This window comes from Mus caroli, unplaced genomic scaffold (assembly GCF_978045245.1).
Source record: "Mus caroli unplaced genomic scaffold, Mus_caroli_1 scaffold_13, whole genome shotgun sequence".
Taxonomy (NCBI): domain Eukaryota; kingdom Metazoa; phylum Chordata; class Mammalia; order Rodentia; family Muridae; genus Mus; species Mus caroli.
The window spans coordinates 93,739,835-93,767,225 of NW_028227268.1; the positions used below are offsets into that span (position 1 = coordinate 93,739,835).

Here is a 27,391-nt window from a genome sequence, read left to right on the forward strand (position 1 = left end):
ATCTGATATTGAGATAAATATTCCAGTCAATGAATTAAAATGCCCATTCATGCTAGTCTACAGAATACAAATGAAATGTCAATTAAGAACTCCCTGGTCAGCCGGGCGTGGTGGCGCACGCCTTTAATCCCAGCACTCGGGAGGCAGAGGCAGGCGGATTTCTGAGTTCGAGGCCAGCCTGGTCTACAGAGTGAGTTCCAGGACAGCCAGGGCTACACAGAGAAACCCTGTCTCAAAAACAAAAAAACAAAACAAAACAAACAAACAAACAAACAAAACACAAAAAACCTCCCTGGTCTCCCTCTTTCTTCTTTTCCAGCTGGAACCATGGAGACTGTTCCAGAGAAGAAAAAGAAGGTTGCCACTGTGCCAGAAACCCTTAAGAAAAAGCAAAGGAATTTCGCAGAGTTGAAGGTGAAGCGCTTGAGGAAGAAGTTTGCCCTGAAGACACTGTGATAGGCAAGGAGGAAGCTCATCTATGAGAAGGCAAAGCGCTATCACAAGGAGTACAGGCAGATAGATGTACCGCACTGAGATTCGGATGGCCAGGACAGCAAGGAAAGCTGGGGACTTCTATGTGCCCGCAGAACCAAAACTGGCCTTTGTCATCAGAATCTGAGGTATCAATGGAGTAAGCCCAAAGGTCTGCAAGGCAGCTTCTTCGTCTTTGACAGATCTTCAATGGCACCTTTGTTAAGCTCAACAAGGCTTCAATTAACATGCTGGGGATTGTGGAACCGTACATTGTATGAGGCTACCCCAACCTGAAGTCAGTAAACGAACTCATCTACAAGGGAGGCTACGGCAAGAAGCGGATTGCCTTGAAAGATTCCTAGCTGGGCAGTGGTGGCACACGCCTTTGATCCCAGCACTTGGGAGGCAGAGGCAGGCGGATTTCTTAGTTTGAGGCCAGCCTGGTCTACAAAGTGAGTTCCAGGACAGCCAGGGCTACACAGAGAAACCCTGTCTCGAAAAACCAAAACAAAACAAAAACAACAACAAAAGATAATTCCTTGATTGCTCGATCTCTTGGTAAGTTTGGCATCATCTGCATGGAGGAACTAATTCATGAGATCTATACAGTTGGGAAATGCTTCAAGGAAGCAAATAACTTCCTGTTGCCCTTCAAATTATCTTCCCCACGAGGTGGAATGAAGAAAAAGATAACTCACTTTGTAGAAGGTGGAGATGCTGGCAACAGAGAAGACCAGATAAACAGGCTGATTAGACGGATGAACTAAGGTGTCACCCATGGTATTTTTGTAATCTGGTAAATTAATAAACAGTCACAGCTTGGCAAATTGGAAAAAAAAAAAAAAAAAAAAAGAACTTCTACCTGCTGGGCAGTGGTGGTGCAAGCCTTTAATCCCAGCACCTGGGAGGCAGAGGCAGGTGGATTTCTGAGTTCAAGGCCAGCCTGGTCTACAGAGTGAGTTCCAGGACAGCCAGAAAAAAACCCATCTTGAAAAACCAAAAACCAACAAAACAAAACAAAACAAAACAAAACAAAAAAACCCAAACCAAACCAAACAAAAAAACAAAGAACTCCTCCCCTTAGGGCACAACAGATAAATGTACTTGCAGCAAAAGCCTAAAGACCTGAGTTAGAAACCAAAACAAAGGTGGGAAAAGAAAAAACGAACTCCACAAAGCTGTCCTCTGACCTCCACACAAGAAACCCTGCCAGAATGCTGATCATGAATAGAAAACCCCCTTTCCTTTGGAAACTAAGCTGACTCCTCTCATGTGTATCATTTAAATGATAGCTTCTTAGGTTTCAATTCAACACTTAAAAACAAACCCACCATGTATTTCAGAACGCTGGGGATAAAATCAGGCTCTAGAACATGGTAAGTAAGCTATCTACCACTGAGAAATACCCCAGCCCTCTGTTTAAAATTTTATATCACATTTTAATTATTTTAAGGTATGTGAAATGGAAAGTAGCTGAGATTTTACTCTTCCAAAAGGTTTATTTTCTTTTTTTTCATGTGAGGAATGACTGTGTATGCTTCTTGCTGATTCAAATAAGGTCAAATACTTCTCTACCTCAGTGTCTGTGGCATTCATCTATCAAACAATGACTGTAATTAGTTGAGTTTTGAATTGTTTTTTTTTTTTTTTTAAGATTTATTTTATTCATTATATGTAAGTACACTGTAGCTGTCTTCAAACACCCCAGAAGAGGACATCAGATCTCATTACAGATGGTTGTGAGCCACCATGTGGTTGCTGGGATTTGAACTCAGGACCTTCCGAAGAGCAGTCAGTGCTCTTAACCACTGAGCCATCTCTCCAGCCCCCTTGAATTGTTTTAAACTGTTGTTTGAAGACGGGCTTTGTGGCAACCCTAACTTCCTATGTAGCAGAGAATGACCTTGACTACCTCACCTTCCTGCCTTCACTTCCCAGATGACAAAAACACACCACATGCTTAAATAAACAAATCAATCCCAATAACAACAAAACATGACTTCTGGGGCTGGAGAGACGGTCCCAGTTAAAAGCACTGGTTAGTTTTTTTATTGAATCTGGATTTGATTCCAGCACCTACGTAGTGACTTACAACCATCTGTAACTTCAGTTCCAGCAAACTGATGGTTTCTTCTGGCTTCCACTGGCACCAGGCATGCAAGTGATACACCAGACATAAACCCAGGCAAAGCCCATGCACACACACACACACACACACACACAGACACACACACACTCACACACACAGACACACACACTCACACACACACAGACACAGGCCTTGTTGGAAAGAAGGGTTTCAGTAGGAGGAGTCGGGATGAGACAGGGTGATAGAGAAAAAGACGAAAACTCACTAAGTATATGAAGCTATCAAAGAAGAAAAATTTTAAACTACTGCTGTGGTGGGACACATCTTTAATCTTAGCATTTGGGAGGCAGAAACAGTTGGATCTTTGTGAGTTCAAGGCCAATTTGGTCTACATAGTAAAATCCAGACCAGCTAGGGCTACACAGTTAGATTCTGTGTCAAAAAACAATGTTTATTTATTTTTTTCTAAAGAGCTCTAATGATAGTATTGCATAGTTTTTCATGGTATGAGATTCCATTAATTATTTAATCATCCCCATTAGTCATTGAACTTTTACTACTATAAATGATGATGTGTTGAAGAAGTGTTTCAGTTAACTTTATGATATGTTGGCAATATAGCTATATAACCAGTTATCTAAACTAATGTATTGAGCTTCAAATACCACAGACATGAATCAGGACACTAGTCTCCATAGTGGTGCATGTCTTTAATCCCATCACTTGAGAGGGAAACAAGGGAACCCACAATCCTCTGTGGGTTCAAGGCCAAGTTGGTCTACATAGTGAGATCCTGGCTAGCCAAGACTACATAGTAAGGTCCTGTCTCAAATAAATAAATAAACTAAAAATAAAAAAAAAAAATAAGGGAGACACCACTATAATTTTGATGAGTTGGATAACAAAAAGTCAAGAGGACATAATTTACAAGAGGACATAAAGTAGTCCGAGCAAAGCCATAAGCAATGTATGCTTAAAGTGCCAATTTTACAAAAAAAAAAAAAAATCACTTAGTGTCTGTGTGTGGGTACATGCTTGTCACGGTACACACATAGAGGTCAGAGGATAATTTATGGAAGTCCGTTCCTCTTCCTCCTCCATGGAGGTTCCAGCAACTGGATCAGCAGGCTTGGCAGCAAGTGCATTAGCTCTTGGACCCATATCACGGGCCTAAAGTGTTCTTAAATATAAAATCAATTTGTTTTACTCATTAGTTCAATCACTATTGGATGTCTATTTAATATTTTACTGCTAGAGATTCAGCAATAAGTAAAATAAGGTCTTGGCTCCTTGGAGCTTACAATTTGGTAAGACACAGATGACGTAATTGCAAATAGTCAAAAGACAGGGGAAGGGCACAGTCACTGGGGCACACATCGGAGTAGTAGTGGCAGAAACCCAAGTTCCTCCTTTGGTGTCTGATTAATGTCCTTTTAGGGACTTTTATTCTGACAAAACTATCTTCTTATGTTATGCCCTTGTTCCTACCTGAGGTAACACATTTTATTCCTGTAGTGTTGGATATCAATTCTAGGGTCCCACACATGCTCAGATAACCTTTAACCCCAAAGTAAAATATTTGAATGACGTGGAATGACACCTCACTTTTTGCTTTTCTGTTTATGTTCACATTCGTGTGGGTACATGTGTGGAGACAGGAGGATCAAATTATATTGAGTGTGTGTGTGGGTCTTCTTAATCAGTCTACCTTCTATTTTTAAAATTTTATTGCACTTCGTTAGGTAGGGGGCGCTGTGAAAGTCTGAGGGCAACTTGCTAGAGTTGGTTTTCTCCACCAATTGAATCTCAAGGTTGGAACTCTAGATCAGATGGAAATTTTCTTTACTAATGGAGCCATCTGGAAGCCCTATCTTATTTTAAGAAATATGTATGTCATGTGTGGGTGTAGGGTCGACGGCCCCCATCTCTCATTGAACCTGCTGGCCAATGAGGTCCAGGGAGTCTCCTGTCTCTGCTGGCCTACCATGTCACAGACTCCGCCAAGCAAACCAACCTTTTTTAAAGTGGGTGCTTGAGTTCCAACACAGGGTTTTGCATATCGAATATTTACCTACTGTGTCATCTCCCAGCCCTACATTTTTACTTTTCAAAATGTGTACTTTTGGAGGCAGCAGAGCTAGTATATTAAAATGAGGAAAGAGCAAACAGATTATTAGGAAGTTATGGATCCTCGTTATAAGAAAACGGAGCACGCCTACGCTTACGGATAGGGTGAAAAGACATTGAGAGGGTGCATTAGAAAGGGCACTGGGTTTGTGAGGTGGAGAAGGGACTGAGAGAAGGCACCAGCTTCGAACAGCTTCAAGTTTCTCCAAGGGCACATGCTCCTATTTTCTCCAGGATGGACACTCTCCACATTTAAACTTATAGTCGAAATTAAACATTCTGCAGATTTTCTTATCGTATGTTTTTTAAAACCTGGAAAGATGAAAATTCCAATACATTTAACCGTTTCATACTAGGGAGGCGCGTGAGGCTCAAAAAGCTTCTTCCGATCCGATGAAGGGTAGCGGAAGGGACTACCGGGAGGGGCAGAAACCTGCACTTAGAAAGACTTCGACTGTACCTTGGATGTGGCTAGCTCATTGTGACAGACACTACAGCCCCCAAATGCCTTTCTAGCCCTTAAGCCTTCCCTCCGGGGCATTTCCAGAGAGGCCCCACCCACGCGCAAATCCTTGTGCCTCATCCCCGAGTCCTCACCTGACTCTCTCCTAACCCTCACTCCCTAGCTTAGACAGTGTAATCAGGGATCCCGGAAGTGTGGAAATGCATCCTGGGACAAGTAGTTCTAGCAAGAAGAAAGCAGTGTAAAACTACAATTCCCAGATAGACTTGTTTTACCTCTCTCTTCTTATGTTCCACAAGCCCCCTTTAAAGGAAAGCCCCTCTTAATCGCATCGGCTGTATAAGAGAGCCTTTTGAGGCATTTTAGTTGACCATTTCGAGGCCATTCTGAGGTAAACCGAGAAAAGAGAGTAAAGAAACCGAGCGCCTGAGCAAGTCTGGCACTGCGTTAGACAGCCGCGATTCCGCGGCAGCGCGCAGGCACGCGTGTGGCCGCCTAAGGGGCGGGTCCTTCGGCCAGGAGACCCGGTCGGCCACGCTCGGATCTTCCTTTCCGATCCGCCATCGTGGGTGAGTGTATGCTCTGTGGCCCGGCTCTGGCTAGTGGCCCTACGCGTCGCTCTCACCGGTGTCGTCGGATCTAATCCGTCTCTTTTCGAATGCAGGTGGAACCGCCGCCACGATGCAGATCTTTGTGAAGACCCTTACGGGGAAAACCATCACGCTCGAGGTACGGACCACCTTGGCGTTGAGGAAGCCAAGGCCTGACTGAGGCCCTCAGTGTTTGAGAGCGGGTTTCTGAGTTTTGAGTTTGGAAGCTTGGCTTTGAGGAGATTGTGGTGCTTAGCAAGACCAAGGTTTGGTTTTCGGTGTGGTACGGTTTCGCCTGCTATCCCGAGTGGCGAAATGTAGGGGAGGTGGCGGGAGACGCTTTTCTCCGGGCAGACGCGTTCCTGTGCTTCCCCGGCCGACGCTCGCCCTGGTATGGGGACTAATTTGGATTGTAGCATTCTTGGTAGTTTGCGCGCGGTGTCATCTTAATTGATTACCTGTAGCTCACCTCCTCCTTGCTCATTTTGTATAAAGCTAGCAGTTAATGACTTACTATGTAACCGTACATTAACTACATATATCAAAACTTGGCAGGTTGAACCCTCGGACACTATAGAAAATGTAAAGGCCAAGATCCAGGATAAGGAAGGCAAGTAAAGTTTTGTCACTAGAAAAATTTCTGGCTTGTGTGACCTAGACTCGTTTGCTCTTTTTTTCTTCTTCTTTTTTTCCTGACAGGGTAGCCCTGGCTGTCCTGGAACTCACTTTGTAGATCAGGATGGCCTCGAACTCAGAAATCTGCCTGCTTCAACCTCCCGAGTGCTGGGATTAAAGGCGTGCGCCACCACGCCCGGCTCGTTTGCTCTTAAGGTAGAAAAGAGATTAACAAATTTAGATGCTTTTGAAAGTAAAATATTTCTGACAGTAGTGTCAGGCTATCAGGTTAACTGGAAACTCTGCAAGATAACTTTTTTAAATGTGTGACTATTAACAAGTTAAACTAGAACTGTTTACTGATTCACAAAGACGATAAAATGCTCAGGCTGGGCAGTGGCCCAGTCCACACTTTAATCTCAACACTAAGGAGGCAGAGGCAGTCTGGTTACAGAGAAAGTTCCAGGGCTTTTACTCTGGAAAAAGTTGCTTCTAAGTCTGTGACCACTCTTAGCAATCATTTGATTCACGACAATGGGGCATGTACCTTGTTGTATTAAGCCCAGTATTTTTTCCTCTAATAGGAATTCCTCCTGATCAGCAGAGACTAATCTTTGCTGGTAAGCAGCTGGAAGATGGCCGGACTTTGTCTGACTACAACATTCAAAAGGTTTGTTTGAGGGAAAACATGCAGAAATAGGGAAGATACTGAATCCACTAACACTTGCTGAGCACTGTAACTGTTCCATGATTTTAAAATATGCGGTGCTGGGTTGACCCTTTTTGTAGAGAACAGTCTCCTGTAGCCCAGGGCCAACTTGAACTGGATTCCTGAGTCTCCTTAATTCCTAGTGCTGGGGTGACAGGCTGGAGTTAAACTTGTTGATGCTACAGTGCTGCTGTTTCATCTTCTAACAGGAGTCCACCCTTCATCTGGTGTTGAGACTTCGGGGTGGTGCTAAGAAAAGGAAGAAGAAGTCGTACACCACCCCCAAGAAGAACAAGCATAAGAGGAAGAAGGTTAAGTTGGCTGTGCTGAAATACTATAAGGTAAGTGTAGTGTTAGCAAAACATAGGTTCCACTTGGAATAAGATCTGAGCAATTAACTTTTGGAAGTACTTTTGGAGGTGAAAGTGAACTCCCCTTTGATATTTAAGTGAATATATAATTGGAAACAGGATTTTTAATTTGGAGAACTGACTTAAAGCACTAAAAATTGGTACTGTGAGATCAATAGCTTGAGTCACTTAAATCAGGTTTCAGAATATATTTTTTGAAATCATCTTACAGTAAATTTTTATTTTTCAGGTGGATGAAAATGGCAAAATTAGCCGACTTCGTCGAGAGTGTCCTTCTGATGAATGTGGTGCTGGAGTTTTCATGGGAAGCCACTTTGACAGGCACTACTGTGGCAAGTGTTGTCTGACTTACTGCTTCAACAAACCAGAAGACAAGTAGTTGTGTATGTGCTAATAAAAAGAAGGAACTCATACTTAGTATTGTGTTTTATTGTACATTTAAGCAATGTTTCTTTGGCTGTGTGACATTGTTTCTGAGACAATGAGCTGCAGCTGTCTAAGCCAATATAAAACTTTGATTTTCCTGGCAGGCAGTAAGGTCAGAATTCTTTTTAAGGGGTTGTGGAATATCCTGTAGACCTGGAAGTAGAAGCTACATCCTTATTCCTTTGATCTTGCTTTAAGAGACATGATAGTATGTCTCACAAATATGTTGAAGGTGCCAAGTCAAAGCTGCTTGGAATATATGGAAATATACTGTATTGGTATGTGCATGAGCTCTTGAATGTTTTCAGTGTTCATTGGTAATTTTCCCTCTATATGAGAGATACAAGCTAGGCATGGTGGTACATAGTTAATTGCAGGACCCTGTATTTAATTGAAGGAAAAACAATACATTTACCATTTTTTTTTCTTTTTTTTTTTTTATTAGGTATTTTCCTCCTTTACATTTCCAATGCTATCCCAAAAGTCCCCCATACCCACCCACTCCCCCTTTTTGGCCCTGGCGTTCTCCTGTTCCCGGGGCATATAAAGTTTGCAAGTCCAATGGGCCTCTTTCCAGTGATGGCCTACTAGGCCATCTTTTGATACATATGTAGCTAGAAACATTTACCATTTTTTAAAAAGAATTATTATATGTAAGTACACTGTAGCTGTCTTCAGACACACCAGAAGAGTGTCAGATCTCATTACGGATGGTTGTGAACCACCATGTGGTTGCTGGGATTTGAACTCAGGACCTCCAGAAGAGCAGTCAGTGCTCTTAACTGCTGAGCCATCTCTCCAGCCCATTTACCATTTTTAGTGTGCTTTTAAAATCCTGGATCCCAGGAAGTCTTAGTTGGAACTTTATTTTCTTCATAACAAATGACTTGATCTCCTGGTTTGAATTCGACTTTTTCTTCATCTAAACTAAGACCACAGTCCATACCAGTTTTTATAACTGAAATGTCATCTTTATGGTGTTTCAGTGAGGTTAATGAGCCTTAAAAGAAAAAAAGTCATGGTGAGTATATTCACCAAATAGCAAGTTACCTACTAAAGTTGTATATATTATGTAAGATCCATGTGCCATGGTAGTTGTAGAGGTCAGGACTACCTGACTTCTACAGGTTGGTTACTACCTTCATGGGATATTAAACACAAGCTGTGGGGCTTATGTGGCAAGTGTCTTTACCTGCTGTGCTCCATCTCTACCCTTCCAGCGAATTCTGGGAGAATGATTTCATTTGAAATCTCCCATTTTAAAGATAGTCTAAATCATTTTTGAGGTTGTACCCAGGAAAAAAGTCCAAAGATGGCAGGCAAGTCTTAACTAGTGTGCATTGTGTGGGATCTTGGGTTCAGTCCTCCGTTATGGGGACAAAACAACACAGAGCTTAAATGTTGGGAGCAAAAATAAGACTTAAACTATGGGGTGTTTTCAGAACTGATTGGGGTGGAGCAGTTAGAGCATAGGATGGCTACACAGACAGGGGGGCGCTGCACAATTTAGAAATGGATTTTGATATTGCTTACCCTTCCAAATAACTTGGCCGTTTCGGATTAATTTAAACTTCTTCTGTCTTTCTAATTGTCCCTTTTGAACTCTGCAGCCAGCAACAGGAATTTTTTTCTTCCCTTCTGTTACAGTGAAGGTAGCTAGTATGGAAGCCTCACCTTTAGGGAGAAAATGATATAATGGCTGGGAGGCAGACACAGACATACAACAGGTAACTTGACTTGCAGAGGACCCCAGCTTGATTCTTAGTACCTACATGGTGGCTACTGAGCATCTGAAACCCCAGTTCCAGTGAATCTAGCATTCACTTCTGACCTCCAGTGGCACAGGTCACACATGTACATATACAGAAAAAGATTCTATTTATCTATTCTGAAAACCTATTGTTGCCAGGCATTTATTCCCAGCACTTGGGAGACAGGCAGTCTGAATTCTAGGTCACTTCAGGTTTGTTTTTTTTTTTTTTAAATATGTTGAGCAGCACTAGTTTGTGTTGCTGACTGGGTGTAATAGTGATACCTGTTGTGCCCACTTATTTCTGGAAACCTCAATTGACTTTCCCAGATTGTTCTTGGAACAAAAACATAATACACTCTTGTATAGTGTGATAATATTTAGCAGGTAGGTCAGAGTAGCCTAAATAAAAGCTGCAAAACCATATCTTATAAAAGAACAAAGTTAAGGTCAAAAGAATAAATTCAAGAATTATTCCAAGCTGGGCGTGGTGGCACACGCCTTTGATCCCAGCACTAGGGAGGCAGTGGCAGGCGGATCTCTGACTTCGCCGAGGCCAGCCTGGTCTACAGAGGGAGTTTGCAAGACCAAGGGGCCTCTCTTCCCAATGATGGCCGACTAGGCCATCTTCTGATACATATGCAGCTAGAGACACGAGCTCTGGGGGTACTGGTTAGTTCATATTGTTGTTCCACCTATAGGGTTGCCGACCCCTTTAGCTCCTTGGGTACTTCTCTAGCTCCTCCATTGGGGGCCCTGTGTTCCATCCAATAGCTGACTGTGAGCATCCACTTCTGTGTTTGCCAGGCCTTGGCATAGCCTCACAAGAGAGCTATATCAGGGTCCTTTCAAGAGCCAATTTCTTAAGTCACTGTGTTTGCTTTTGTATCCTCTAGGCATAAGGTAACATTTATGGGACTTAAGTCACCATGAATTCTCACTCATGGGAGTCATTTTTTTTCTAGAATACACACTATGTATTGGGACAGTGAATTTATTTCTCTAAGCTTTGCTTTTTTTTGGTTCTGTTTACAGTGCCATAGTACAAATGTTGCAGAGTAGCAGCACTCACCTATTGGGTACTCCTCCAGTGTGTGGGGCAATCTGCTGCTTAGTTCCTCCTGCAAATCTTCAATAAGATGGTAGATGATTTTGTGAAGTTTAATCTTAACTCCCTTTTGTGCAGCTGACTGCTGAATAGCACTGCCTGCATCCACATTAAAACCATAAATAACACCTGGAAAGCAGAAACAAGATTCTGTTAACACAAGTATTACAGTACAGCCACTTACTTAGCTTTGAGGCAGAAAGTCAAGTCCAAATGGTTTTATTTCCTTCCTTGTTGTTTTTTGTTGGTTTTTTTTGTTTGTTTGGTTTTTCGAGACAGGGTTTCTCTGTATACCTGGCTGTCCTGGAACTCACTTTGTAGACCAGGCTGGCCTGGTCTCAGAAATCCGCCTGCCTCTGCCTCCCAAGTGCTGGGATTAAAGGTGTGAGCCACCACGCCCGGCTTTTTTGTTGTTGTTGTTGGTGGTGGTTTTTTGTTTTTTATTTCCTTCTGTGTAAATTACGTAGCAATAGAGAAATTCTGTGACTTTCATGAAAACTAGTAAAATTTAAAATTATTACTACATCTAGTTTACAAAGATGTTTTCTTCATGATTTAAAACCATTTTTTTTTTTTTTAGATTTATTTTGAATGTTTTGCTGACATGTATAATGTGTATGCATGTCTGGTGCCAGAGTTGGTTAGAAGGGAGAGTCAACTGTCCTGGAACTGGCATTACAAGGTGGTATAAAGTACTAAACAGACTGCTAACAGATGAAGAAAGGTATCTGGAATCGCACCCTTTGACCATAGCAATAATGCTTTAAAAAAAAAAAAATCAAGGAACACTGCTTGGTCTTGCAATAGTTCCCAAGTTTGCAGTGGGTATGACAGATGGATTATCTATGATTATTCCTGCACAGGGCAGAATGCTGGCCAATGATCAGCCAAACACAAAACAGGTAAAACATGTAAAATATGATCTAAAGAACACAGTTTAACATACAGCCAACAGAATCTTTACCATCAAATGTCTCAGCAAAGTTAACATCATTTTCACTGATGTCACCCAATCCAAAATGTACTAATTCTAGTTCACATTCGTGGGAAGCATCATAGGTATCCAGAAGGTTCAAGATGGCCTCCACAGACCCATCAACGTCACCTACAAGTGCAGCAAGAGTTTCAAATGTATTGGTTGTAAAAGGCAGATATGTAAAATGACAGTTTGTTTTAAAGCTAAGACAGGAATGGCTTCATCACTAGAATCACTTATTTAACTTTAGCATTATAAGAACTTACAGATAAAATACAAATAAAGATACATTTGCAATGAAAGCAATGCAATCTGCTTGCTCAGAAAAAGATTTTTTGAACACCAAACCACCAAACTAGTTCCTTCTTTAATTAAGGATTTACTGGGGCAGTGCACATCTGTAACCTGGACATTTATAAGCTAGGCAGCCGAAAAGGTCAGCCTGGCTTCTAGAGCAAGCCCAGGCTAGTTTGGGCTTAGAGAGCAAGACTGTAACTCCTCACCCCTCACCCCTAAATAAAACTATAGGAGAGGGATCCTATATGAATTATGAGAATTAAAAAACATTTAAATAGTTGTAAAACTTTCAAAAAGTTACCTTTAATAATTATAGGAAGTACATTTGATTGCCTTTCTACCTTTTCTTTGGGCTTTAAGGGTCTCTGTTCTTTTCTTTCAAGGTACTTTATATAGGATCTCTCTCTCCAGTGCAGACTGCCATACTTCTCACGGGCTTTCCGATGGGCTTCTTGGTGCTCCTTTCGCTTTTCTTCCATTATTTTCAGGTCATCTTTGCCTTTTTCTTCTTTTTGCTCAGACTTTCTCCATTCAATAACTTCACGGGCCCTTGGCTTTATAGGAAAAACTGGCATGATTTAATGAAACAGACACCAGTGTCTGCTAGGTTAAAAGCTTTCTATTTTCCCTATTATGAAATCAGCTTAGTTTCATGTACGAAACCACTAATTTTTATAATTCTAGGAATTTTAAATAGAATTGAAACAGTTTTAAAACTTTATCTGACAAATACAATACTACAGTTTCTGAAATGATATACTGTTCTCTTCACAGTCACTTACAAACTATAATTATTTCAATATCAGCATTCTTATTTAACATTAAATATTAAAGACTGGTACATAAAGCCATCATATAATATCTAACATTAGGGAATTAGGCTTGAATACCTCAGATTCTACTTCAAGAATTTCATCTCCTGCAGAAGGGAGGTCTCTCCAGCCTATGATTCCCACTGGCATGCTGGGATAGGCTTCATTAAGTATTTTTCCATTTTCATCAAACATTAGTCGAACTTTTGCCCAACTCTTCCCAGCAACTAGAATTGAGCCTTTTCTCAGAGTTCCTCTTTGAATTATAGCTGTTGTAACAGGACTAAAATGAATATAAACAGTAAGTATTCTTAAAGCTTAATCAGGACACAATTGTACTTTCCTAAATAGAACAAAAATAGCTTTATGAAGCATGTGCACACAAACATATACATACACCTATGAACATACAGGATTAAGTTCCCTTTCAAATTCTCAAATTTTCAAATTCAAATACAAAGACATTTACTTAGCCAAGGATTTATCATATTATACTTGCTTAACATGGGAAATCATAGCTTTTTAATTTTTTTCAGTGTGGTTTAAGATTTATGTGTCTTGAGTGTTTCACTTGTATGTATATATGTCCACCATATGCTTGCCTGGTGCTCTCAGAAGGCATCAGATCCCCTGGAATTGGAGTTACAGAAGTCTGTGAGGCACCATAAAGATGCAGGGAACTAAATCTAGATCCTCTGCTCTTAACTGCTGATTCATCTCTCCATCCCCTCAGTGTGGTTTCTTGAGACAGTCTCTTAATCCAGCCTGGCCTTGACTCTTCCACCCTCAACCTTCAAAATGTTGGGATTACATAAGTATGCAACCACACGGGGCCAGGTCTTAGGCTTGTCCTCATCATGACATAAACCAAAATAAAAACAAAGGATTCTTCACAACAGCCCAGGAGTAGAAGAAAAACAGACATAGAAGCAGCCCCAGGTCTTTCAACAGAGGAAAAATTGGGTGAACACTCTTGGGAAACCTGTCTCTGCTAACTGAAGCAAGGTGATCACGAATGGACAAGTCCTATGTGACTGCACTAAGTATCTAAAGGGGAAAATGACACAGGCAGTTTGTTCTGGCTCAATCCTATCCTGCTTTTGAACCCATTCTACATATGGGTTATGCAATTGTTCATAGCTCTTAACAGCATAGGAAGGATGAGAAAATCTCTTGTGCTTCTGGTCAGAATAGTCAAGAAGAGCATGTCATTACAAAGACCCTTCTGGGTTAAGCCAAAGAATCAGAAACTAAAATGCAACAGCTGGTATTTTACTTCATTGTTATTCTACCTATAAATGCAAATATGTGGGCCAGTGGTGGGTGGAAAACCAATCAATTTAACTACTTTAGCCATGAAAATGTGACTAGATTTATATAGACAGTTGATGTGGCTGGTCTCCTGACAACAATTTTATTTTTTTATTTAGTGTATTAGTGTAATGAAATACTTGGAAAACACACTTAAAAAAATTAAGAAATTAAGAGTATGCAGTAAAACTATACAAGCAAATCACAAAAGTAAACAGAATAATAATCATTTTAGTACAATCCTACCCTCTTCCTTTGTCTGTGAAAGACTCTATTACTGTTCCTTCCACTGGACCGGTGGGATCTGCTTTCAGTTCCAAGATTTCTGCGAGAGCAATTGTTGCTTCTGCCAAAGCCATCAGGTTATCGCCCTTTAACAACAGAGTAATACATTATCAGTAAATGATATTGCTAAATCTCAGGGTAAAAGACCAAATAAATCTTAGGTCAGCTACAGTTTTCTCTTAAGAACTAAAGTCATGAAATGACCAATTTTACAAAATGAAAAGGAGCAGCAAGCCTTTAGCAAGAAAACCTGACCTGAGGACAAATATTTACAGGAACAATTTTAACAGGCAGCTACTAGACTTTGATAAGCACATGTTCCATTCAGTTAGCTGTGTCTCCTCTATCTGCTTCCACAATTGTGGTTTTCTTTCTTTTTCTATTAAAAAGAAGATTAATTCATTTTATTTTATGTGCATTAGTATTTGCAAGCATATAAGTATATGCACCAAGTGCAGTCCTGGTGCTGCATAGGCCAAAGAAAGGATGGGATACTGGGGCTGGAGAGATGGCTCAGTGGTTAAGAGCACTGACTGCTCTTCCTGAGGTCTTGAGTTCAATTCCCAGCAACCACATGGTGGCTTACAACCATCCGTAACGAGATCTGGCGCCCTCTTCTGGTGTGTCTGAAGACAGCTACAGTGTACTCACATGCATAAAATAAATAAATGAAGAAAAAAAAAAAAAAAAGAATATCCTTAAAAAAAAGAAAGAAAAAAAAGAATGGGATCCTGCCAGTTGTGAGCCATCATGTGGATACTGGGAATGAGACCCAGATCCTCTGAAAGAACAGCAAGTATTCTTAACCACCGTCTCTCCACATCTGGCTGGTTTGTTTGTTTGTTTGTTTGTTTTTTGAGACTTGGTTTCTCTGTAGTGCTGGCTGTCCTGGAACTCACTCTGTGGAACAGGCTGGCCTCAAAATCATAGAGGCCCTCCTGCCTCTGCCTCCCAAGTGCTGGTATTAAAAGTGTGTGTAACAAACCCAGCTAGGTTTATTTTCCTATATATGACTATTTTTCTTGCATGTATGTATGTGTACCATGTGTGCCCAGGGAGGCCAAAGGAGGGCATGACACCCTCTGAAACTAGAGTTATATAGCAAGTTGTGAGATGTCATGTGGGTGCTGGGTTCTCAGCAAAAGTAAAAATGGTATTAACAGTTAAACCATCTTTTCTACACTTCTACCTTATTTTTTTAGATAGGGACTCTTACTGGGCCCAGAGCTCACTGATTGGCTAGGCTGGTTGGCCAGAAAGCTACAGGCATATACTTGTCTCCCTTGTGCTACAGTTACTGATGTGTGCTGTGTACAGCTACCACGCGGGTGTGGGTCAGAAGTCAGGTCCTCAGCTTCTTTGGTAGGCACCTTACCAATGGAGCCATCGCCCCATCACTTAAAACAATTTTTTTTTTATCTCAAAACATTAAAAGGGGCTAGTGATGCAGCTGAGTTGGTAACCTAGCATGCATGAAGTCGAGGTTTGATCCCCAACACTGTGTAAACCAAGTGTGGATAGACACTCATGTAATTCTAACACTTGGGCCATAGGTAGTTTGAGACTGCCTCAAAATAAAAGTAGTCAGTCGAGGTGGAACATGGCTTTAACTCCAGCACTTGGGAGGCAGAGGCAAAGGGAATGCTGTGTGTTCCAGGACAGCTAGGACTACATAGAGAGACCTTGTCTCAAAAACAACAACAACAAAAAACCCCAAAAGGTGTCCTTATGGATGAAGCACTGTGCGTGATGTCCTGAGATGCTGGAACTTACCGTAAGTGCAGAGACATGCACTGCTTGAACATCACCACCATACTCTTCACACACCACATCGTAAGCCAGGAGCTCTTTTTTCACCTTTTCAGGATCAGCATCTGTCTTGTCGCACTTATTGATTGCAAGGATAATAGGAACTAGAAGAGAAAGTAATGAGAAGTGCAAACGGAAACTCATTCAATTCCAGACATTCGCTGTGAGAAATACCAACCTGCTCTGGTTTTCTCTTCATCCAATGGATTCATATAATTAATCAAGGCTGAAAAGACCCACTTTAGACTTACATTACCAGACTCTGTTGTGTTGCAGGGTATTTGATCACACTGTGAACCCTGAAATTGTGTTAAATACAGAAAAAACAAAACAAAACAAAAAAAACCCCAAGAAAACAAAAAACAGTTTCTAATTGTGGTGTGGCTCAGCCCTTAGCACACATCTTTAATCCTAAACAATGAAGGTAAAGTTAGTTTGTAGAAGGAAACATCTATGCTTGAATGTAATATCTAATTGAGTGGTAGACAAAGTGATAAATCAGAGAATGATTTGACAAAATAGGATATGCCCAACTCTGATAAGGAGAGAGTGGAAAGAGAAGCTATGTAAGAGCAGTGCAGAGAGAGAGAAGGCAGTTTTACTGAGACAGTTATACAGAGACAGGTTGAAGAGAGAACAAGCTAGACACAGGTGAAGACAGCAAGCAGAGAATGAGAAGGAGCCAAAAGATTAGAATAGATTGCTAGAATTAGTTTGAGGCCAAATAGAGGAATTCAGTTAAGAAACTGAGAGAAATCAGATTGAATCAGTCAGCCTAGAGAGGAGCTTGAGCCTGAACAGCTAAGTAAAACTAGTTATCCGGAGTTCAGAAAGAACTAGAAAGCAGTGAGCTTATTTAGCAGTAAAACAAAAAGCAGGTTGTCTGGTAGAGTAGCATAACTGATGAGACATCTCCCTTGTTCCCAGAATTACAATTCTGCTTTGTATGTTTCATTTTAAGACAGGGTTTTTCTGTGGGCTGGAGAGATGGCTCAAAGGTTAAGAGCACTGACTGACTGCTCTTCCAGAGGTCCTGAGTTCAATTCCCAGCAAACACATGGTGACTCACAACCATCTGGAATGGAATCTGATGCCCTCTTCTGGCGTGTCTGAAGCTACAGTGTACTCATATACATAAAATAAATAAATATATCTTAAAAAAAAAAAGAGAGAGAGAGACAGGGTTTCTCTGTGTAACCTTGGTTGTTTTATAACTCACTTTATAGACCAGGCTGGCCTCTAACAGTTCCACCTGCCTCTGCCTCTGCAATGACATGCACCATTATGCCCAGTAAAATCTCTGTAGTAAGCCCTTAAAAAGAAAAAAAAAAGAAGACACTTCCTACTTCATGAGTTCAGCACAGACCCTTCCATACCTTCTGCATCTTTTGCATGCTGAATGGATTCCACAGTTTGTTTCATTACTCCATCATCTGCAGCTACAACCAACACAACAATGTCGGTGACCTGAGCTCCTCTGGCTCTCATTGCTGAGAAGGCAGCATGTCCAGGAGTATCAAGAAAGGTTATCTTTTCTCCAGAAGGCAGAGAGACTGTGGAAACAGAGATGCAAGAATACTAATTATTCCAGTTTACTTTTTAACACAAAGGAATATTTGACATCATTAAACATAGTATGTGTGTGGGTTTTTTGTTACTGTTTTTTTGGTTTGTTTTGGTTTTTCAAGACAGGGTTTCTCCGTGTAGCCCTAGCTGTCCTGGAACTCACTCTGTAGACCAGACTGGCCTCCAACTCAGAAATTTGCCTGCCTCTGCCTCCCAAGTGCTGGGATTAAAGGTATGCGCCATCACGACTGGCTGTTATTGTTTTTGAGACAGGGTCTTTCTATGTAACCTTGGCTAGCCTGGAGCTCGATATGTAGATGAGGCTGGTCTTGAACTTATGGAAGTATTGAGACTGAAGGTGTGTGCTACCATGCCCAGCTCAATAATTTAATTTTATTGCTTCCACTAATTTTAACCAGAAGAACACAGTCTGAAATTTCCTAGAGAAATCATAAAATACTTTCTTTTCATGTACTAATTTAATGCTAAAATTCTTTGTATTTCTAGAATAAAGCAACTTTGATAAATGTACCAACTGATTACCATTCTGGAGAGAGAATCCATAAATAGTTGTAAGGTGATCACTTGTACATCACCCAACTGCAGCTATGTACAGCAGCTATCTCAAGCCACAAAAAGGCAACTTTGGTATATAGCTGGCAGCTCCAAATTTAAGCCCAATATTAACAGGTTTTAAATTTTAGCTTTGCTATTTACCAGCTGTGTACTTTGGAGAAGTTACAGAGCCTGAAGAAGTCCCACTTCTTACAGATCTTAAAAGAAATAAATAATAATACCTATCTCATGATGTTGTGAAGATAAAAGAGAAAGGACGTAAAGTGCTCACCACCCAGCCAGGTGCCAGGGGAATTAAAGAAGTTAGGCTCATTAAACCAAAATCAGTAAAATAACTGTTTTTACAGAAAGTCTAAGACAACATTTAGCTGCCTGCTCTACACATGATCATTCCAGTGGCTTTAAGCAGTCTCTTTAGTTTGAGTCTGTTTATTTCACAGCATGACATTTAATTAAAGAAAACAAGCATCGTTTCCACGAACACCAGTGTTTGTGTTCATACCAAGAAAAGCACCAATGTGTTGAGTGATGCCTCCGACTTCCATCGCTGCAACTTGAGTTTCTCGAAGTTTGTCAAGTAAGGTCGTTTTCCCATGATCAACATGACCCATTATAGTAACAACTGGGGACCTTGGTTTTAATAAAGCTGGATCTGTCCCAGGCCTACAGTTAATAGCAAAGGAGTTTCATTTCTTAGATATCAGAAATGATAGTGATAGGTTCACGGCTATCACTACAAGCAATCATTGATAACAAAATACAACAGGTTTGATTAGACATAACCATTTCTACCCTTTTTACACAGAATAACCTAGTAGATTAGCCAGCGACTCTCTATTTGTTATGAAGTTGGCATCTTCATATTAGTGGGTGGAGCTGAATCAAAATTTAAAATTCAGACTAATATATACACCCTGTAAGCTATGAAAATTCACATAGTTTCATAAAAAGCTGAATATACTTTCCAGTGCTTTTAATAAATGCTTATGTTATAGTCACAATCCATTTTAACTACAAACAAAATTTCTAAGCAAATCTTCCCATAAGACACTGAGTAAAACCACATGGTTAAGTGTTAGCTAATAGGTGCTAAATTTTACCTTCTCACAGCATCTTTATTTTCTCTAATTCTCTCCTGTTTTAATTTGCTCCATTTCAGCTTCATTCCTGCCTTCTTTATAACTTCTTTGATCCAGACTTCGTCTAAATGTGAGTTTGCTTCTAATGAATCTACGTCAATGGCAGTGTTCAATAAAGCTTCGTATACACAATCTGGTTGAGATAAAGCAGTCTTTTATAATCATACATTTAAAGGTTTAAAGTGAGTTCTTGGTATTGGAGAGATGGTTCAGCGGTTAAGAGCACTGGCTACTGTTGGAGAGGCCCGAGGTTCAATTCCCAGAACCCACATGGTGGCTTATAACTATCTACAACTATCCAGTTCCGGAGGATTCAATGACATCTTCTAGCCTCTGTAGACACCAGGCACACTTGTGGTATGCAGACACACATGTGGGCAAAATACCCATGCACGTTTAAAAAAAAAGTAAAATAATAGAAATAAATCACTTAAGAATGTGTTTTGTTTTGTTTTAGTCTGTAAAAATAAACCCATCTGTGGTGGTGATGAAATATGTAGCTGTGTTTCGAAACACAGTAAGACTTTTCTCAAGAACAAAGCAAAAGTAGAGCAATGAGCAAAGATCATTAACTTCAGTAGTGTTCTGGTAAACAGGGAAGTTGTCAATTAAAATCAATAAAGAAATTTAAAGCACTTTCCAGTTGCCTTTGTAGAATCCTTCAAAACATCACCAGGGGTGCAGTGGATGAGATGGGGAGCTGTATACTAGAACACCACTGGGTTGTCGTTCTACTAGACAAAGATGATAGGTATCAATAACCGAAAGGCAGTGAAAATCACAAACAGTGAAAGGAAATTACTAGGCATTAGACCTAGAGTGCACATACATGTGGACATTAACACACAATAAATATATAAGTGCAATAAAACAATTTTGAAAAGTTTTCATGAGTCTTAACTATCTCTGTGATTTTATGATTTATCTATTTTTCTATTTATTATTTATAGAGTCCAGAGTTCATGTAAGTGGGTGTTGAATTCCTAATCTTTCCAATTCAACTTCCTGAGTTGCTGAAATAACATGCATGTGCCAGCACAGTTGCCTTGTGATTTAATTTTTTATAAAAAAGATTTATTTATTTATTATATGTAAGTACACTGTAGCTGTCTCCGAACACTCCAGAAGAGAGTGCCAGATCTCATTACGGATGGTTGTGAGCCACCATGTGGTTGCTGGGATTTGAACTCAGGACCTCCAGAAGAGCAGTCAGTGCTTTTTAACCGCTGAGCCATCTCTCTAGCCCATGATTTAATTTTTAAAAAATTGTGTCCTAATATGCATAGGACCCTGAGTTCAATCTGTAATGCTAGAAAAAAGGAAGAAGGGAGGGAAACAGGGAAGGAAGGAGGGAGGAACAGAGGGAGAAAGGGAAGAGGAAGGAAGGGAGGGGAAAAGGGAGGGAGTTGTAACAAAATTCTTTAAAATGCATAATTTTTAGCCGGGCGTGGTGGCGCACGCCTTTAATCCCAGCACTCGGGAGGCAGAGGCAGGCGGATTTCTGAGTTCGAGGCCAGCCTGGTCTACAAAGTGAGTTCCAGGACAGCCAGGGCTATACAGAGAAACCCTGTCTCGAAAAACCAAAAAGAAAAAAAAAAAAAAAAGAAAGGCTCCACAAATATATTTCTGCTGGTCTTAAACAATTTCTCAAATTAGTGACAAAAATAAATCAGAAAATTATAGAAAAAGAGAAGGAAATGAGGTTCTAGAGAGACCTCAGTGGTTAAGAGCATTCTTCCAGAGGACCCAGGTTTGATTACCAGCACCCTCCAGACAACCTGTAACTGCTATAACTCCCGTTCCAGGGAATCCTATACCCTTTTCTGGCTTCCTTTGGTACTCAGCATGTGTGTGGTACAAAGACAAGCGGGCAGGCAAAATATAAATAAAATACACATAAAATAAATCTTAAGAAAACAAAAACTGGTAAAAATATCCCCAGTCTTAAAAAAAAATCAAAGAGTCTGGATTTATAGTAACAGTTCAGAAATTTTATGAATGTAGTGTTCTCTTTGAGAGAGGGCCTGTCGTGGAGCTCACTCTGGACATCAGGCTGGCCTCACAGAGAGGTGCGGGCTTTTGTGCTGGAACTAAAGGTGTGTGTCACCACACCTGGCTATGAATTTAAATTTTATTTATTTGAATTGTATTTCATGTTTGTGGGTGTTTTGCCTCCACGTATGTCTGATACCCACAGAGGTTAGAAGTAGGCATTGTAACTCCTTGGAACTGGAGTTACAATGGTTGAAAGCTACTATGTGAGTGCTGAGAACCAAACCTGTGTCCTCTGCAAGACCCAGGGTTTTATTTTATTCATTTATTTATTTTTGTGGAAGGGTCTCATGGTATGAGAGCTAGCTGGCCCAGACCTCTCTATGAAGATCAGGCTGGCCTCAAATTTAAAGCCTCCCAAGTGCTTGGATTAAAGGTGTGTGCCACACAGAAACTCCTACATATTCACTAAAAGAGCATAGAGAGTTACACTTGGCAATGAGTCAAGAAATAATTAGAGCTTGTCATTTCTAAAATGAAAAAAATCAGTATAATTTAACATTTGAAACATAGCCCAGCTTACCTAGAATGGGTTAATGTTTTCACTTCAAGTAAAATCCTAAGCTTTTAAAGACCCAGGGTTTTTCCTTGTGAACTAATCAGGCTCACCTATATCTTTTGCCATGGCACTGGCTAGATCTTCAACAGTCATTCCAACCCATACTTCTACCTCTTTTTTAGTTTTTACTGGAGACAATTGAGATCTTGGTGGTCTTTTTTCCTATTAAAAGGACAGAACATATAAGTGAGAAGGAAGGAAAAAATATACCCCGAGCAGGGTTTCTCCATGTAACCCTGGCTGGCCTGGCCTTGAACTCAGAAATTTGCCTGCTTCTACCTCCCCAGCGCTGGGACTAAAGGTGTGAGTCTCAACTCCTGGTTGAAGGAAGAACAATTTAGGAAACAAATTAGGTCATTTTGTAATATGTACCACAATTATGGCTATTCCTATCAGCAAACTCTCTTCTAAGTTCTTCAACTAGAAAACAATAACCATAAAACTTGCTGTTCTCACACAGATATGTGTATACCACAGGCTTACACAGTATTCTGTAAAGGACAAAATACTCAAAGAAGTTTTCTCTACATAGTTCTATAAACTTGGACTTCAGATTAAGGAATGTGGGAGCTATAAATCTGCAACAACCTTCTTTGTTACAAGAAGTCTGTGCTGATGCAAAGCTGAACCAATGAGCATGTCTGTCTGCCAGGACCGGGCACCCAGCAGATCTCTCCACACTGGGGAAGCTGGTGCAAACCCATGTTTACACCATGCTGAGAGTCTTCTTTGACTTGGGTTGTGCAACTGCCTACAAACAGTATGAAACCGTAGCAAGTTTTCCAACTTCAGTAGCTTCTGGTTCATATTTCTCCTAGAAAAAAAAAACAATTTAAAAATAAATTTCTGGTTAATATTTACATCAAATTAATGAATACCAACTGAATATTTACTACATGCAGATAGATCACACAAATAAAGCTGGGTTTTTGTCCTGAAAGAACTCATGGTCTAGTCAGAGACGAGATGTTATACCAAGTGCTATTCTGACAACAGCTATTACTATGCTCTTGTTGTTACTATACTAAGACTGATAGGCCACAAGAAACAATTATAGGGGCAAGAACTTAGCCCACTTGGCAGAGCATTTGCCTTGCATGCACAATACTGCTTGAATATGGCACACATGTAATCCTAGCATGCACATGGCAGCGAACAGCGTTTGTGGCCTACTTTGGCAATATAAGACACTATCTAAAAACAATAAATGGCTATTTGTTATTATTATTTTTCAGGGGCTTGTGAATCAGAATACTTGCCTAGCAGGCACACGAATCTGGGTTTGATTCCTAGTACGCATGAACACACACATACACACACACACACACATACACACACATACACACACACACACACACGCACACACACACACTTATTCTCATGTTCATTTTAAGCCTTTTATCTATACTTAATATTTGTTTATATGAGTGAAGTTGCACTGTTTTTTAAGATTGATTCTTATTTTGTGTTTACGGGTGTTTGCTTGTACACGTCTGTGTATCATGTGGGTGGAATGCTCCTAAAAGCCAAAAGAAGCATCAGACCCTGGACTGGAGTTACAGATGGCTGTCAGCCACCGGGTGGGTCTCCTGGAAGAGCAGCCAGTACTCTTAACTGCTGAGCTGACTCTTTATCCCCCTACATTGTGTTTTTAAAAATTTCATTAGAGGATACATTGCTGTTTTATAACATTAAGCTCTTGAATGTTAAAAAGAATAAACATTATGGAGTATTGCACTGAATTTACCTTAATCATTTTTTTAAAATGTATTTACTTGTTTATTTTACATGAGTACTCTTGCTGTCTTCAGACACACCAGAAGAGGGCATCGGATCCCATTACAGATGGTTGTGAGTTACCATGTGGTTGCTAGAAATTGAACTCAGGACCTCTGGAAGAGCAGTCAGTCTTAACTGATAAGCCATCTCTCTAGCCCTACCTTAATCATATAGGGCAGCTATTGTCAACCTGTGGGTTACAACCCTTTTGGGGGTTGCATAGCAAATATCCTGAATATCAGATGTTTTACAACTCATAACCGTAGCAAAATTATACTTATGAAATAGCAACAAAATAATTTTATGATTGGGCATCATCACAACATGAGGAATTGTATTAGAGGGTAACAGCATTAGCAATAAAGCTAAAGCTTCAATGGAACATGCCAATCCATCCTCCTCACATGTATTTATGGTACTGACACAGTAATATGCTCAACTGCTTGCGTTGAGACATGACATCACTGTGTTGTTACACTGGCCCGGAGCTCATGATCCCGTTGCTTCCACCTCCTAGGTTCTGGCATGAGACCCATGTCACCAGGCCTTGCCAGCAGTGTTTTTGGTTTCTTTTTTCTTTCTTTCTTTCTTTCTTTCTTTCTTTCTTTCTTTCTTTCTTTCTTTCTTTCTTTCTTTCTTTCTTTCTTTCTTTCTTTCTTCCTTTCTTCCTTCCTTCCTTCCTTCCTTCCTTCCTTCCTTCCTTCCTTCCTTCCTTTCTTTCTTTCTTTCTTTCTTTCTTTCTTTCTTTCTTTCTTTCTTTCTTTTTTTGAGACAGGGTTTCTCTGTGTAGTTCTATCAGTTCTAGAACCAAGTGGGCCTCAAACTCAGAGATTTGCCTGCTTCTGCCTTCAGAATGCTGGCATTATAGGTGTGCCACTACCACCTAGCTGATTTGTTTTTAAAGGAAATAAACGACAGCCAAGTATGGTGTAGGTGACTGTAATCCTACCATCTGGGAAGTGGAGGAATGAAGGTCAGAAGTACAAGGCCAACTTTGGCTACATAGTAAGTTTGGGGCCAACCTAAGCTACATGGACTTTGTTTCAAAAACAAACAAACAAACAAATAAAAAAATGAAAATACACCACACAGTCTATGAGAAGGCTCATCAGGAAAAAGTGTTTTTAAGCTTGACAACCTGGGTTCAATCTCCAGAATCCATGAAAAAGATGGAAGGAAAGGTTCAACTCCCCAAAACTGTTCTCAAACCTCTCCCTGTAGCCCATGACATGTACATGATTTGCCCATATATACACATAACACACACCATACAGACACAGCAAAAAATACAAATAAAAGGAAAAAATTGAGAGCTGAAAGTGACACAGTAAAGTAGTAGAGAAAGGACCTGATGCAGTGACAAAAAGCCTTGACACCTCTTACAGACCAGTCACTCTTGTCCTATGAGCCCCGTTTTCCTGAGTTCTGAAAAAAGAAAGAAGTGTTTCTTTGTAGCCTTTCTATAACAAGGTTACAAAGAAAAAGTGAGATGATGAATGTATTGTTTCTCACTGATGCCTTACATTCTCTGAAGATTCACCAACATGAATGTTACAAACATTCACAAGCCACCATCTCCCTCATTTATAGATAATTCTGAGGCTTTGTGGGTGTTTAATAGTATTTTACCTTAAAAGACTCATTCAAGAAAGAAAGGATCAAAAGAAATTCTGACTTCATTCCAAATAAATGAACTAAGATTTAGAAATTCAAGCCAGGCCTGCTGGCACAGGCAACTCTAGGCAAAGGCTGGAGGATGCCAAGTTCAAAGCCAGTCTTCAGTCTTAGCTACATAGGGAGTTCAAGGCCAGGCTAGGTATATCAGGAAAACCACCTTTCAAAAGAAAATGCAAAAGAAAAGAGAAGAAAAAAGAGGAGGAGGAGGGAAATGGAGTGAAGGGGCAGGGAAGACAGAGAAGAAAGAGAGAATACATTGCTTTAACCATGCAAGGGAGTAAAAGGAAGTGCTCAGAAAGCATAAGGATTCCTTAAACCTTTTTTTTGAGACAGGGTCTCACTATGTAGCCTTGGCTGTCCTGGAACTCACTATGTAGACCAAGAGGGACTCGAACTTGGAGATCCACCTGCCTCTGCCTCCCGAGCGCTGGGATTAAAGATGTGCACTACTATGCCCATCTTACTTAAATCATTTTTAAATGAGCTGTGAAGCAGATTTGACAAGGGCACAGAATAATGAAACGAGACTCTATGAGACAAGCCAACACTGAGATATATAATCGAGAAATCAGACACATGAGAAAAATAACCCAAATCTCAAACCTGGGAAGAAATCTTGGTTGTTAAATATCCCAACGCCTCTCACTTTACAGAGGACAGTGGACTCAAGAAGGGGTCATTCCTACTGCCATAAGGTTAGCGGCAACCGAGAACTCAGGCTGGCAATTCCCATAGCGGAGAGGGCGTGCGAATGCTGCAAATGCGTAGCTGCATTAACGGAAATGTCTGAATAGACCAGTAAGAGGATTTGGAAATGCAAAAAAAAAAAAAAAAAAAAAAAATCGTTATGAAAAAGCAAACACCGCCGCTGCCACGCGGGCCTCTGGGGAGCGCACCTGAGCGCTCGTGGACTCCGAAGCCGCGGCAAGTGACACTGGCACTCGCGACCACCCTAGCGCAGAGACCCAACTCACTCAACTCCCAGGCGAGGTCGCCCTCCGGACCCAGGAGAATTGTGGGTCACTCAGTCCGTCCCTTCCGTGAGGTCCCCGTCGTGCTTCCGGTGCGGCCGGAAGCAGCTTCCCCATGGAATTCTGGGCTGTCTGTGGCTGGTAGAGGCCGGCTATGGCTGGTCCTGAAACTTACAGCTTCGGCTGCTGGCCTGCAGTGGGGACGGGGCGCTTTGCAGTTCCCTCCCTCCCTTCTCCAGGAAGGACATGTTCTTCAAACTTGCGTGTATCTAGCTGGAAGGAAGCGGCGCAAGGTGGCCCTAGAGATCTCTAACGGGGTGGGCAGGGTTGGTAGTGGAGCCAGGGTTCTCCGGCTGCTGGCCCAGCCGGTTCACAGAGTGAACTTAGAGGTGTGTTGTCAACGCTGTGCCTTGACTTTATCTGCTGTGTGGAATCACGGTACCGACTTCATAAGATCGTGGGAAGGTTTCAGTGACTTGTTGAGAGTACGATTCATGTAAACGTTTTTCGTTATGATTTTCGTTGTTCTTCACTTTGGAGTTTTTCGGTCTCCTCTTTGGCCACAGCCATCATCATCTCGTTGAGGGTAACTCGTTTACATCTAGCACTACCACAGATTAAGGGAATGGCATAGAAAAGTTTTTCTTTCTTTCTTTTTTTTTTTTTTTCGAGACAGGGTTTCTCTGTATAGCCTTAGGTGTCCTGGAACTCACTCTGTAGACCAGGCTGGCCTCGAACTCAGAAATCCGCCTGCCTCTGCCTCCCAAGTGCTGGGATTAAAGGTGTGCGCCACCATGCCCGGCTTGAAAAGTTTCTTATCCCAAAGCACGCTTTACCATTATCTCTCATTTTCTACCCTA

General features: G+C 40.9%; 3 protein-coding genes and 1 pseudogene across 8 annotated transcripts in view; 2 read left to right on the forward strand and 2 right to left on the reverse strand.

Moving 5' to 3' along the window:
• Clhc1 (clathrin heavy chain linker domain containing 1) overlaps window positions 1–5,451 on the reverse strand; it is a 29,395-nt gene extending 23,944 nt beyond the window's left edge. Inside the window, exon 1 of the mRNA XM_021176939.2 lies at window positions 5,429–5,451. The gene's annotated coding sequence lies outside the window, so the exon portion shown is untranslated. The remainder of the gene's footprint in view (window positions 1–5,428) is intronic.
• Window positions 295–1,264, forward strand: LOC110305140 (large ribosomal subunit protein uL30-like; annotated as a pseudogene).
• A 188-nt stretch (window positions 5,452–5,639) lies between the features above and the next one.
• Rps27a (ribosomal protein S27a) lies at window positions 5,640–7,849 on the forward strand. 2 transcript variants are annotated; one of them, XM_021176940.3, is made up of 6 exons: window positions 5,640–5,722; window positions 5,818–5,882; window positions 6,299–6,353; window positions 6,943–7,028; window positions 7,277–7,408; window positions 7,668–7,849. In XM_021176940.3, exons 2-6 carry the CDS (start codon window positions 5,835–5,837, stop codon window positions 7,815–7,817), a joined length of 471 nt encoding a protein of 156 aa, XP_021032599.1. In that variant the 5' UTR covers window positions 5,640–5,722; window positions 5,818–5,834; the 3' UTR covers window positions 7,818–7,849. The 2 variants fall into 2 exon arrangements, with proteins under 2 accessions (XP_021032599.1, XP_085685181.1); XM_085829055.1 differs by having other exon boundaries at window positions 5,711–5,882.
• A 457-nt stretch (window positions 7,850–8,306) lies between these two features.
• On the reverse strand, window positions 8,307–26,625 carry Mtif2 (mitochondrial translational initiation factor 2). Of its 5 annotated transcripts, XM_085829051.1 has the most exons (15): window positions 26,535–26,594; window positions 26,164–26,346; window positions 22,693–22,918; window positions 22,155–22,266; window positions 19,455–19,626; window positions 18,857–19,017; window positions 17,589–17,765; window positions 16,177–16,316; window positions 14,365–14,489; window positions 12,886–13,090; window positions 12,297–12,549; window positions 11,687–11,827; window positions 10,687–10,851; window positions 9,398–9,538; window positions 8,308–8,864 (listed from the first exon to the last, which is right to left on the reverse strand). In XM_085829051.1, the coding sequence occupies exons 3-15, from the start codon at window positions 22,909–22,911 to the stop codon at window positions 8,692–8,694; spliced, it is 2,184 nt and encodes a 727-aa protein (XP_085685177.1). In that variant the 5' UTR covers window positions 22,912–22,918; window positions 26,164–26,346; window positions 26,535–26,594; the 3' UTR covers window positions 8,308–8,691. The 5 variants fall into 5 exon arrangements, with proteins under 5 accessions (XP_029339915.1, XP_085685177.1, XP_085685178.1 ...); XM_029484055.2 differs by lacking the exon at window positions 26,164–26,346 and having other exon boundaries at window positions 8,307–8,864; window positions 26,457–26,556; XM_085829052.1 differs by lacking the exon at window positions 26,164–26,346 and having other exon boundaries at window positions 26,535–26,625.
• Window positions 26,626–27,391: the final 766 nt, after the last annotated feature.

What these genes read in the sequence shown, in the direction of transcription:
- Mtif2 (XM_029484055.2), bottom strand. Translation starts at nt 22,911, where the DNA reads ATGAACCAGAAGCTACTGAAGTTGGAAAACTTGCTACGGTTTCATACT. An exon ending in GCATGCAAAAGATGCAGAAG is followed by an intron (nt 16,317 to 17,588) that starts GTATGGAAGGGT and finishes TTTCTCTTCTAG; the next exon opens with TTCCTATTATCCTTGCAATC. An exon ending in TGCATGTCTCTGCACTTACG is followed by an intron (nt 14,490 to 16,176) that starts GTAAGTTCCAGC and finishes CTGTTGTTAAAG; the next exon opens with GGCGATAACCTGATGGCTTT.
- Rps27a (XM_021176940.3), top strand. Translation starts at nt 5,835, where the DNA reads ATGCAGATCTTTGTGAAGACCCTTACGGGGAAAACCATCACGCTCGAG. An exon ending in CTGACTACAACATTCAAAAG is followed by an intron (nt 7,029 to 7,276) that starts GTTTGTTTGAGG and finishes ATCTTCTAACAG; the next exon opens with GAGTCCACCCTTCATCTGGT. An exon ending in CTGTGCTGAAATACTATAAG is followed by an intron (nt 7,409 to 7,667) that starts GTAAGTGTAGTG and finishes TTTATTTTTCAG; the next exon opens with GTGGATGAAAATGGCAAAAT.